General features: G+C 42.0%; 1 protein-coding gene across 1 annotated transcript; it reads right to left on the bottom strand.

Annotated features, from left to right (window-relative positions):
* Positions 1–10,586: 10,586 nt before the first annotated feature.
* LOC126945073 (small nuclear ribonucleoprotein E-like) lies at positions 10,587–10,928 on the bottom strand. Its single transcript, XM_050775033.1, has one exon. It carries the CDS (start codon positions 10,893–10,895, stop codon positions 10,587–10,589), a length of 309 nt encoding a protein of 102 aa, XP_050630990.1. The 5' UTR covers positions 10,896–10,928.
* Between the last annotated feature and the right edge of the window lie 2,312 nt (positions 10,929–13,240).

The following is a 13,240-nucleotide window of genomic DNA, read 5'->3' as shown; positions in this document are numbered from 1 at the left end:
GCCCATTAATGTTGGACTGGATAAAGAAAATGTAGTACATTTACACCATGGAATATTATGCAGCCATAAGAAGGAATGAAATCATGTCCTTTGCAGAAACATGGATGCAGCTGGAGGCCATTATTCTAGGCAAATTAATGCAGAGGCAGAAAACAAAATATGGCATGTTCTCACTTATAAGTGGAAGGTAAACATTGGATGCTCCTGGACATAAAGATGGCAACAATAGACACTGGGGGAAGGGCGGGAGGGGAGCAAGGGCTGAGAAACTACCTATTGGGTACTATGCTCAGTATCTGAGTGATGGGACCACTCGTACCCCAAACCTCTGCACTGTGCATTGTACCCATGTAACCAACCTGCACATGTATCTCCTGAATCTAAAATAAAAAACTGAAATTATAAAAAGAAGTTTCTAATACAATAGCAAATACCTATTTTTATGCCATTTTGAGTTGGATTTTATTTTTACTAGCAATCTAAAGCATCCTCACTAATATGTCAGAAGAAGTAACGCTAAGGCTAAGATCTGACAGACTAGTAGAAATTAAAATGGACAAAGATGATGGGCAAATGTGTTTCAGGCAAAAGGGAACACATGTACAAAAGTCTGTAATGGAATAAAAATGTGACGCATTTGGGGAACTTAAAATGGTTCCGAATGGCCAATATTAAGACTATTAAAAAAATCTCTTGTTAAATCTTTCTGTAAAATGCTACAAACGTGCACAGGAGAGGTTAGTGCCTTTGAGAAACCATCATTAAAAGAAACAGTGTGTCACTCAAAGAATGGCTGGAATTGCCTTTGAAGAATGAAATAACATCGGCTTATATCCCCAACTGTATCTCATGCTATTGAACTAAGACTTCTTCAAGATTTTCTTATATCCTGTGGTGGCTTCTGTTCATATCTACGGCTCTCATTTCCATTAGTGTCAGGTATATTTGTCTCTTGTTTTCTGTGATGTGCTCTTCCCTCTTCTCTCCATCACTCAAAATATGCAACAGCCTGGCATGGTGGCTCATGCCTGTAATCTCAGCAATTTGGGAGGCCGAGGTGAGTGGATCACTTGAGGCCAGGAGCTTGAGACCAGCCTGGCCAACATGGCAAAACCCGTTCTCTACTAAAAATACAAAAATTTACTGGGCTTGGTGGTGCACACCTGTAGTCCCAGTTCTTTGGGAGGCTGAGGCATGAGAATCACTTGAACCTGGGAGGTGGAGGTTGCAGTGACCTGAGATTGTGCCACTGCGCTCCAGCCTGGGTAACAGGGTGAGACTGTCTCCAAAGGGAAAAAAAAAAAAAAAAAAAAAAAAGAAGAAGCAACAAAGCTACTTTATCTTGTCTCTCCAAATGCCAGACGGCAAAGTCAAGGTCTATTGAATGTATTTATTTTTGTGGGTAGAGATAATAAAAGAGGTTAAGTTGTAGCACATACAATGGCTTAAGATGAACTAGCAGGTATTTTTATTCTAAGGTTCTTTTGCCAGACCTGCCAGGATATGGGGAGGATGGCATTGACTAACATTACTCCTCAACTTTCTGATAGTTATGATATTATCACTCACCTCCAAGAATCTCCACACATGTTCACTACCTCTCTTGCCAAGCAGCTTACAAATTCTTCCTGCATTGTTATGCAGAGACATTCAGTTTTCCATCTATGTCTCCTGAGCCTTCCAAACATTCGGGATCATCCTTCCACAACCAGAATTGCTCCTCAAGGTGGCTTTGCTAAACAAATGCATCCCACTCCCCTAAGAATCTCAACTTTTAATTTAAGAATTGTTTTCTCTACACTTCATTTGGAAGAGAGGGTGAGAAGTTTCTCAGAGGAGATGGTGATCTTGAGCTATGTCTCTTGAAGGTGAAGTTGCGGTTGACCAGAGAGAGAGGTTAAGAGAGAATATTCTTCTTGAACGTAGATTTTGGTGCATGAGAGTGGTGAATATCCATCCCCTCTGTCTCACTCCTCCTCCCTCAGAGCATCTTTTAACCTTCACAAAATCATTTGAGCCAGCGGATGAAAGCAGGAGCCCTGTGGACCTAGTCTGAAAGGTTACCAGCCCAGAGGCCACCAGCCACTGTCTCTAATGAGAACACAAAGGAAAATTCCTTCAAGCTGTGTATGTACTCACTCTAGGATGTCAATAAAGTGAGATGCATTGAACATTTCTTTTCACTTCTGGCCAGCCTCCTACAGTGTAGAGGTTAAGCGTGCAGGCTTTGGAGCTGAGCTGCTTAAATATTGACTCGCCCCATTTAGTCACCATGGGATCTTGGGCCAGTCACTGAACTCCTCTGTGCCTAGGTTTCCTAATCAGTAACACGTGGATAATGATAACATGTATGGTTGTCCTGAAGATTAAATAAGTCATATGTATATCAACTGCTTAGAACCATGTTTGGCACAAGCTAAGCCCTTATTAAATACTAGCTCTGGATATAAATCCTGACCTCGGCTCATTGACAATACTGGTGGCTCGTGGTATCTCATGTGTCAACCATGAAAATCAACTCCGGCTCAGGCCACTTCTTTTATGGCACAAGTTTTCATAATGGAACGTGGTTCTGATGCCATCAATTCAGTTAGTGGACATGGTTTGCTCAACTCAAGCATCAGTTGCCTATAATGGAAATAAAACTGGGAACAAAAATGTGGCTATGAGAAGAAAAGTGACCTCACACATTGCAGAGGAACACCCAGCTGCCTTATGGAGCTGTTGTCTGGCTGCTAGGGACATGTTCTTTTGCTTCCCTTTGGTTGCCACTAATTGTTCTGCTCATGGAAGCTTCAACATATACTGATGCCTGCGTCTTACCTCCATGAATTCTGATGCAACTGGTTTGCGTTGTAGCCTGGACTTTGGGATTTTTAAAAAGTCTCTAGGTGATTCTAATTGCAGCCAAAGTTAAGAACCACTGATTTTTTTGTTTTTGTTTTTGTTTTTTAATACCCACATCCAGATCACACTTCAAACAAATTAAATCAGAATCACTGTGGTTGAGGCCTGAGCATCAGCATGTTAAAGAGTTCTCCTGGAGATTTAATGTGCAGCCGGGGTTGACAGCCACCACTCTCAACGCTCATTTATTTGGATCTAATCCTAAGTGCTGTTAAGGATTTGCTCAGTGGGGTCTACGTTCACTTTTGTTTATTTTATAGCTTGCAATGACAAAATAAACACATCTACTTAAAAAAAAGAAACCTTTGTGCTTGAAATTTTTGCCAAAACCCTTCACAGTTTTGGCTTTGCAAATCTGACATTCTTCAGTTCCCTGAAATAATTTTATTTATGTATTTATGTATGTATGTATTTATTTATTTGAGACAGGGTCTCACTCTGTCAACCAGGCTGGAGTGCAGTGGCACAATCTTGGCTCACTGCAACCTCTGCCTCCCCTGAAACCATTTGTATGTATTTATAATGTGATTTTTAATAATGTGAGATTTCTTAAGATCACAAAGCTTATGTTGGTAAGAGTGGACTGCTGTACTTTTTTTTTTTTTTTTTTTTTTTTTCAGAATTTACTGTTTTCCTAGCAAAATTATTCCTGGAATTGCATTTGAAGAACCACGCTTCTTTAACTCTTTGCTTACTTTTTTTTGCTTGGCCAGGCCAGAGAAGGGAGGGTCCTGATTAGTTTAAGTCATTTAGCTTATCCTGTCCTTATGCATCTAGTGATTAGTTCTAAGATGAGTGCACAGACACTTTCTGGCCAATGAAAATTGAACTCAAGTTCAACTGTTGGGGAAGAGAATCTTTTATCTCAGTGCGATGTGAAGCTGAGGAGGTGTGAGATCTGGGACTGTTGAAAGACAACAGTCTGTGGGAGAGTGAAACTACACACCCAGGAGGACTGGAGAGTTGTTGTTCATCCCATCTTGATGACTTGGAAAAATTCTGGAACCAACAAGGTCAGATAGTTCTCCAATTTTTCTCTTACCTGAGTCAATGAATTCTTCTGTAAAAGCCATGTCAATTTGAACTGGAGCTTTTACTTAATTACTATGAAGAGTCTAACAAATAGAGCAGAACAGAGGAGAGCATTTAAATTGTAATTTGAGCTTTTCAAAGTAATTTCTTGCCTACTTCTTCATGTGGTCCTTGCAGCAAAGAGTCAGTGTGGCAGAGCCCTGCACAGTATGCTTCCTGAGGACAGGACGTGAGGATGCTTTGGTCCATGTCCTCCTCACCTGGCAGGCACTCAGTTCATAACTGTTGAGAGGATGAGTGAACTCATTTTTATGATATGAATTCAGCTTTTCTCAGTACTTTATCTTTATGATTCACAAGCCATTCTGTGAATTGATCTGCCATTTCCTGCTATTTCTGGGCCTTTGCCTGAGTTATTCCTTCCACCTAGAATACTTTCTCTGCTTCCTCTGCCTCCCATATTCTCATCCCTTCTTAAAACCCAGGATAAATGCATCTCCTTTATGAAGCTTACTTTGATTTCCACCGGTCTGATAGAATGGCTTTTCTCCCTCTCTAAACTCCTGTGGGGAAGGAGATAAAGACTCAGACAGACCTCGGTTGGAATCTCTCCATTGTGTCACTTCCATGCTGTGTGACCTTGGGCAAGTCATTTAACTACCCTAAGCCCAACTATACAATGTTGGGATAAAAAATACTCCCAACTTCATACGCACATTGTGGAGAACAGACGAAATACAGAGTACAAATTTTCTGTGGGTTGTAGCACAAAGAAGATAGCAATTCTAAGAGGTACTACTGTTAGCCCTGTTTCACAGGTGAGGCATTCTGTGATTAAATAACCCATGCCTAAGGTCAAAGGACTCTTCATTCACTTGTTCCTTTACAAGTCAATATTTATTGAGCCCCTACTATGTGCCAAGCACTGTGGGTGCTAGGAGACAGTGGTGAACAAGACAGATGAAATTCCTGCACTCATATTCATGAGGGAAAGTGGTTCTGACATAAAGAGATAAGAGATAATGTGTGATGAATGTTACAAGGGGGAAGTTTAGGGTATTATGGGGAGGGAATATCAAGATGTTGGAACTTGGCTACAAGACTTCTCTGCGTTATGATAATTAAGTTGATATGAGAAGAACATGAGCCTTCTTCGCCCTGTCACATAGAAGTCAGGTTTGGCCAGGTGTAGAGGTTCATGCCTGTAATTCCAGGACTTTGGAAGGCTGAGGCAGAAGAATTTCTTGTGCCCAGGAGTTCAAGAGCAGCCTGGGCAACATAGCGAGACCCCCATCTCTCCAAAAATAAAAATGAAAACATCAGCCTGGAGTGGTGGTGCACATATGTTGTCTTAACTACTTGGGATGCTGAGGTGGGAGCTCATTTGAGCCTACGAATTTGAGGCTGCAGTGAGCTAAGATTACCCCACTGCACTCTAGCATGGAGATATCTGGGGCCTCTGACTTGGGCAGGCTGGCACCCTCTCTTTGCAGATCTCCAGGGGCATGTAGCCCCCTTCCCACCAAGCTGGGGACCAGGGGAAGAGGGTGATTTTCTTCATGACTCTGGCTGATCTATCCTAACCCTCCTTATCAGCGCCGCCAGTCATTCCATCATTCTCCTTCATGTGCCTCTCCTCTCCAGCCAGACTTCCAATGATATTTCATTGTTCTCTGAAATTACCTCCATGAAATTTTAAATAAAAATGAGAAATGAGCTCTTACAGCTTCTACATTGGCTCCGTGCAATTTTTCCTTCCCTTCCCCCCGCCCACAATCAACAAAGTAAACACAGCCCCTGCTCACAGACCAGTTTTCCTCAGAGGTTTTTGATAGAGGATGTGAGATGGAGGCTTGCACGCAGGCAGCACACAGACTGTTGGCAGACAGCAGTTAAAACTCTGGGAATTTTGCATTAAAATCCATATTTCTGACTTCTGAAAAAAAATCAGAAATGGCAGCACCATTCCCTCATCTCCTCACGGCAATATTTGGCTTTAGCTGAGGAGCAGCTGTCTTCTGTAGATGAGGAATGCAATCTGCCATTCACCACAGACCCCACTCCTCCCTATTGATCCCCAGCCCAGTCTGCTTAAGTCATTTTCCAAGCTTGCTTGGTCTCGGAAGGCACTCAAGCTTGCACTGAATTTTAATTTGGATTTAAAGTGGATCTGGCACATTGTAAGTGGTGGATTGAGTAGCTATTATTAATAGTAATAATGGCAATAATATTCAAAGAGTACAGTTCCAAGGCTGGATAAACAGGATATAGGACTTTCTTGCACGCAGTTGCATAAGAATAGTGATAACCAAGCATTCATAACGACGCCCTCCCTCCTTTCTAATCAGCACTCCTACATTAGAACGTTTCGTAGTAAATTGCACAAAATTCCTATCCATAATAGAAACAGTGCATGTTGCAGCTAGGTGATTATTATTATTTACTATCACCACGTAATTACACATAATTTCAATAATTGCCCAAACACAGACTACATGAATAAATATTCCTTAGGAAAACACAAATTAATGAAAAGAGAATCAAAGCTGGCAGTGAGATCTGTAAGATCCTGAGGCACTTTCTCTTTTAAGTGAGACCAAAGTGACAAGCACGGAGGGGATCACCGGGAACACGGGCTTGCCAGGCACTTGGATCTTCTTGGGAACGGATTCAGGGCAGTGAGTATCTCTGGCTCGGTCTGTAGCAATTTCTTTGTCCATCAGTGACAAAGAATAATAGTTTAGCTGATCTGAATTTGCATTCTACTAAACTGGTGAGTGTCTTTCTGTTCCAGTGATCTTTCTTTCTTTCCTTTCTTCATTCATTCAACAGTGATTGAGTAGCTGTCATGCACTGTAGACATTGTCCTGGGTGCTAGTGATACTGCAGGGTGCAAGACAGCCATGGAAAGTGACTTGTTGGAGTTTACAGTGTAGCATCCTCCTCTTGGCTCTTGGAGTATGTGATCCAGTCTGTTATTCCACACGTACTTGCTCGTCACCTACTATATGCCAGAGGGATCCAGATGTTGAGTAGTCTGCAGTAATCAAGCCAGATAAAGTCTTCCTCTCTTGGAGTTCACATAATAGAGGGAGAAGACTCATAAATACAGAATTAAAGCAAAAGAATTACAGCCAGTAACAAGTGCTATGATGAAAACCTGGGTTTGGGATTGGGTGCCGTGGTTCACGCCTGTAATCCCAGCACTTTGGGAGGCCAAGACAGGTGGATTACCTGACATCAGGAGTTTGAGACTAGCCCGGCCAACATGGTGAAACCCTATTTCTACCAAAAATACAAAAGTTAGCTGGGCATGGTGGCACGCACCTGTAATCCCAGCTACTCAGGAGGCTGAGGCAGGAGAATCACTTGAACCTGGGAGGTGGAGGTTGCAGTGAGCCAAAATTGTGCCACTGCACTCCAGCCTTGGTGACAGAGTAAGCGAGATTCTGTCTCAAAAAAAAAAAAAAAAAAAAAAAGAAAAGAAAAGAAAACCTGGGTTTAAATCCAAGCTTTGCCACTGTTACATGTTCTTGAACAGTTCACTGCTTTATATCTCAGAGTCTTAGTTTTCTCATCTGTAACGTGGGGGCGAAGACAGCACCTGCATCTCAGATTGAAGAAAGGAGTAAATGAAATATTGCATATAAAATACTTAAACAATGCCCAACACATTAGGCACTCAGTAAATATATATTTTTAAAGGAGTGAGAGATCTGCATTGTACTGGTGCTTCCAAGGTCAACTCAAGGCTTACCTCCTCTGTGAAGCATTCGGTTGCCTCCCCCACTTCCTTCATGTCCTCCACCACACACAGTGCCTTCACTCTTCTAGAACCAAACTGAGTACTGCTGATTTATTTTACCTGCTAATTATCTGTCTCGCCAAACCTGACTAAGCTCCTTTAACTCTTTTGCAACCCCACTCTCATGCACCTAACACCCTACTGAGCCCTTGGTAGGCACTCAATACAGGTTTATTGATTGACAATGTGTACCTGAGTTGGTTTCCTTTATCTTGATGCCTAGTCATCTTCTGTAGATAAGGTGAAGGGGAGATGTGTGTGTTGTGGTGTTGGGATCAAATTAGGAACCTCCTCACTCTTGCAGTGAGGTTGGCACTCATGTGAGTAAGGCTATTAAGACTATAGTCCCCAGATTTACAAAGGCTGAATGCAGTAGATAACCCCCTCCTTTCTTGCATGAAGGAGAAATAAAGGATAATCGCAGGGCTTTCTTCAGCTCCATTTGTGTGTGTGAGGAGCATTACACTGGCAGTAATTACAGAAAGGAAAGGAAATGGAATAAGTACCAAAGGAAGAATTAGTTGTACTCGACCTAATTAAAATCCTGTAGAAAGAATTCTTCTCTTATTTGCAAAGGTGATCTAACATAACCTTGAAGCCATTGTATTAACCACTGTACTTTTCATTTTAAGGGGAATAAATGGCAGAAAGATCACTTGGGAAAGGCAACCTTTCACTCACCTTTCAGAAATTAAATGACCTTGATTTCTGAACCACTTCCTCTCAATGAAATTAAATTGCATTGAACCCGGTCAGTTAACAAGGGGAAGTCAGTCAAGCCAGAGGAGGAGTTCACCCAACTGATTCTCTGGCAGAAGGACTTTGGGAAGCTTTTGGAAAAGGAAAAAAACAAACAAACAGAGAGGTGAGAGGCTTGGACCTTTGGTCAAAGTGGGCTGAATTTGATTTTTTGCTTTGTTTGAACACACACACACACACACACACACACACACACACAGAGCGAGAGAGAGAGAGAGAAAGAGAGATAGAGAGAGAGAGAGAGAGAAGAGAAAGAAGACATAGTTGCTCCAGCAGTCTGGATATAACAGAGAAGAGTAAGAAGATATAGTTGCTCCAGCAGTCTGGATATAACAGCCACCACCATGATAATGATCAATAGTGTATTCGTGATTGTACTAAGCCCTTTGTACAGGTTATCTCATTCATTCTTACAACTGTTCATACAAGCTGCTATTGTTCTCCCCATTTTGCATATAAGAGAATTGAGGCTCAGAGATGTCAAGTACTGGCATCTCATATCTTAACCAAATGGCAGAGCTGGAGCCAGAATCCAGGTTTGCCAGATTCTGAAAACACTGTGGTATATTTTCAACCAAATTGGGTGGGTGCTTGCCCACAGTCTCATTCATCACAATTCTATGAATCTTTTGTTCCAACTAGGCTATGTCACTGATAGGAATGTTTTTCTCAAGATGCCAGTGGCCCTTTGATCAATGTGGGAGGTGCCTTTGTGGCATATAGGGTTATGGTTTCATAATGGTGAAACTTTTGTAACTTGCACTTAGTGGCTGTTCATTATGACTATTGTTCAGTATAAATTGGTAGGTGCATAAGAAATGCCATAGGTAAGGTCTTAACAGATAATGTGACTTTAGTCCTCATGGACTGATAATAGATTTTCCATCCAAATACGGGGAATGGAGCTACCAGTTGAGATAACTAAGGAGAGAAAAAGTATAGTGTAGTCATTATGAGTGCACACCTTGGGTTCGGATCGCCTGAGCAATCCTGGGATGTACCACTTTGTAGTTTTGCAACTTTGAGTAAATTATGCAAGCTCTCTGTGACTCTATTTCTTCATTTTCAGAATGGAGAGGATTGCAGTACCTACCGTATAAGTGTGTTGTGAAGACTAAATGACAGAATTATATGATTAGCATACAGTAAGTGCCTAGTGAATATTAGTTCTTAAGATACAAAATTTGGTCCCTGGTCATCAAAAAGCCTGAGCTTCTGGAAGAAGATAGAAGTGGTCAATTCCCTGGAAGCTAGTTACCAAGAGAGACTTGTTCAGAGATGAACTAGGTTTGAGCTGATGGAGGAAAAGGAAACTAAGAAATGGAAGGGTCCATAGGATTTGCTACATTCTCAGCAAATGTCTCAGCTAGGTGTCCAGGGACAGAGCCCTTGCTAGGTAAACCTAGGTAAGACAGAGGGAGTGAATGCAACTTAGGAGTATCCCTCCATATTTTCATCCTTCAGTCCATTTATTCTTCTATCTTTCTGTTCCTCTATCCTTCCACGTTTCCATTCATCCATCCACCCATCCTTTCCTCCTAGAGTCTGCCATCCTTCTAGACTTCCACTCATGCTTCTATCTTTCTGTATTTCTGCCCCTTTTGTAATTTTATCTGTTCACCCATCCATACCTTGTAATCACTTGTAATCCTTATTCTTTAGTGGTCATGGCAAGTTGGTAAATCCTCTTTAGTGTGGCCTTGAAAAAGGACAGAATGTGGGCGCGACATGGCAAGTCTGGATTCAAATCCTATGTCATTTACTACTTGTGTGGCCTTGGGCAAATGTTTTAACTTCTTCAAACTCCAGTTTCCCCATTTATAAATTGGGACTGTCTCCTGAAGGCAAAGGAGAATCACTGGAGAGTTCTGAGCAAGGGAGTAACACAATTGTATTTGTGCTTCACACCTCCCACCCTGGCTACTTTCATTTTTTTAATACAAACAATCCCATAGCATTTATTCCCATCTTGTAATAACATAAGGGTAATCAAAACAATATGAATAAATATTCATATTGGGACGAAGGACATCTAAGAACAAACTGTATCCTTCTCAACAATTTCTCACTTCATTGATCATTTCTAGTTGGAGACCCTTTGTAGCAGAGTAATATTATCTCCTTTTAGTATGATCCAGCCTAGTTGTTTTCTTGACTTTGTTTTAGAATGAATCTCTCCTGTGTCATCTAACACAAGGTTCATATACTTATCAAAGCCAATGATACAGCCTTCTATCCGCATATTCACTTGCTTATACAGCCACACCTGAATTTGCGATGTATTTTGTAAGTATCTGAAGATGAGGTTGAAGGGCTGTACCATAACCCTCTGCACTTTCTGGCCCTGGCCATGGTACGCCATGGTGGAATTGTACAAAGAGCACATCCACATGCTGACTCTGAGAGCAACTTCTGGAACGTTTTCCTCCCATTTTCTCTGTCTGCTGTGGAGAGGATAGAGTGAAAGGGGCAAGACCAACAAGAGGAAGGTCTGTTGGAAGGTGTTGCAAATAAATGAGGCAAAAGATGATGTGAACATGAACCAAGTCATGAGAGCTGTCACCTATCATGTGCTTAGGAGGTGTCAGGCTCAGTGCTACATGCTTTGCTAAGTCATTTCACTGAATCCTCCTAACGACCCTAAGAGTTAGATACTACTTTGTTATGTCCGTTTCACAGATGGGGAGAAGGAGGCTTAGAGAGTTTAAGGAACTTGCTAGGATCATGCAGCTGCTAAGTAGCTGAGCTTGGAATCAACCACAGATCATTTGACTCTGACATGCACTGAGAACTCTAGGCTGCTCCCTGCGCAAGGATGCTGAGAATGTCCTTGTGAGGTTGTGGAATAGGGACCATTTGCAAGAGGTACTGCTGATATCAAAGGAGTAAGAGGACTTGACCCCAGCTGATTGTGGGAAGCATGAATACTGGTAAACTGACTCTCTGTGAGGGGATGGGAAGTGGGGAAGCCTTGGTTTGTAGTGTTTTCCAATTTAGACGGTATGAGTACTTCCCCCATGGCTGATTTCAAGTTACTAGCATGATATTACCAAATGGGAGTTGGGAAGAGACAGTGGGAAGTACAGAAGAGCTGAGGATGAGTCGGGAGTCTACAGCTTGTGGCTGAGTACAGGTAGGTGTGGTTAACAGTTACAGGGACTTTCTGATTTCCCTTGGGTCAGACGCAGCTTTAAGAATTCCCTGAAAACTGGAAAACTGTTTCCCCAGAAAATTTCTTATTGTCACAAAATTCTGAAAACACTTCAAGGTTTTCATGGTTATATCAGAGCCCTTATGCTTCATAAAAAAAACTTATGATATTTAATAAGTAAGTCAACAATAAGGATACATTTAGCTCATACATCTGCAGCTTGGCTGGGGATTGGCTGATCAGGCTAGGCTAGTTGCAGGGGCTCCACTCCAGGTGTCGGTCATTCTCTGCCTGGGATCAGCAGGCTAGCTGAAGCTTGGGCACACAGCAATGGCAGAAACACAAGATGGTAAATGGAAATATTCAAGGCCTCTTAAACCCAGCCCTTGACTTTGGGTTTGGACGTGTGACTTCCTTTGGCTGATGGAATTAGGTGAAAGCAGCATGGTACAGAAACACAAGATAGTAAGTGGAAACATTCAAAGCTTGTAGGTGGTACCATGCTGCTTCCACCTAATTCCATTAGCTAAGCGAAATCACATGTTCAAACCTGAAGTCAAAAGGTGGGGAAATCCATTCTGTCCTTTTAGTGAAAAGGACTGAAAGTCACATGGCAAAGAACTTGGATGCGAGGAGGTGTGGGGGAAATGGAGGCCAGTGAAACAATCTCTCCCAGGGATGTCTGTCCAGGTGAGCAGAACATACCCTTTCTCTGAGGGAAATAGTCAGGCCTCACGATTTGCAGCCCAAGTTTTGCCTTTAACCTTTACCCAACATCTTTTGATCCTTTACCTTGGTGAGGACCTACAGGCTTGGGCCTCCTTCCTTTCCTCCTCTGCAATTGGGAAGACTGGCTTTGTCCCACCATTTAGAGATCCAAGCATTACATCATCTCTCCTTTGCCACTTTGACAAGCCAAGCGACTTTCTCCCTACCAGTGTTTTGAGAAAGCAAGCAAACCCTTCAAAAAGGTGCTGCAAATGCAGCTTTCCCTGATACATCTTCAAATTAGTGCCTTTTTTATTTTTGTAAGTAGGACTTATTTATACCACACACGACAACAACAAAAAAGAAGATAATTAGACATACACACTGCAATCAAGCATACTGGGTTCGTTGGAATCATTAAACTTAATTACTTTCACTTGTTATTCCTGGGGCCATAATATCAGTATTAAACGCCAATGGAATCTGCAGTATGTTTGATTTAGCTAAAACAAGGACTTGGTAATTTACTGCCTCTTTGAGAGATTTTTATCAAAGTGAGGAATATGCTGAGTACCTCCACTTGCTTCTCATGGGGACTGCTGCAAAACTCCTTTGCTGAAAGACTGGAGTGTCGTCTTTATGCAACCTGTCTCGGTGCTCTGAGAGAGGCTCTTCTTAAGATTCCTGCCTGTCTCCAGGCAGAATTAACCACAAGTGCTAACCACAGGCACTAAGCCCTTACATTGGGCATAGCTTCCTTAATCCTCACAATTACCTCATTTTTGCAGAAAAGGAAACTGAGGTTCCCAGAGGTTAAGTAACTTGCCTGAGGTCACATAGTGTGTAAGAGGCAGGTCCAGGATCTTTGCCAATGGAGA

This window comes from Macaca thibetana, chromosome 20 (assembly GCF_024542745.1).
Source record: "Macaca thibetana thibetana isolate TM-01 chromosome 20, ASM2454274v1, whole genome shotgun sequence".
Taxonomy (NCBI): Eukaryota; Metazoa; Chordata; class Mammalia; order Primates; family Cercopithecidae; genus Macaca; species Macaca thibetana.
This window is presented reverse-complemented; position numbering and strand designations above follow the sequence as displayed.

What these genes read in the sequence shown, in the direction of transcription:
- LOC126945073 (XM_050775033.1), bottom strand. Translation starts at nt 10,895, where the DNA reads ATGTGGATGTGCTCTTTGTACAATTCCACCATGGCGTACCATGGCCAG.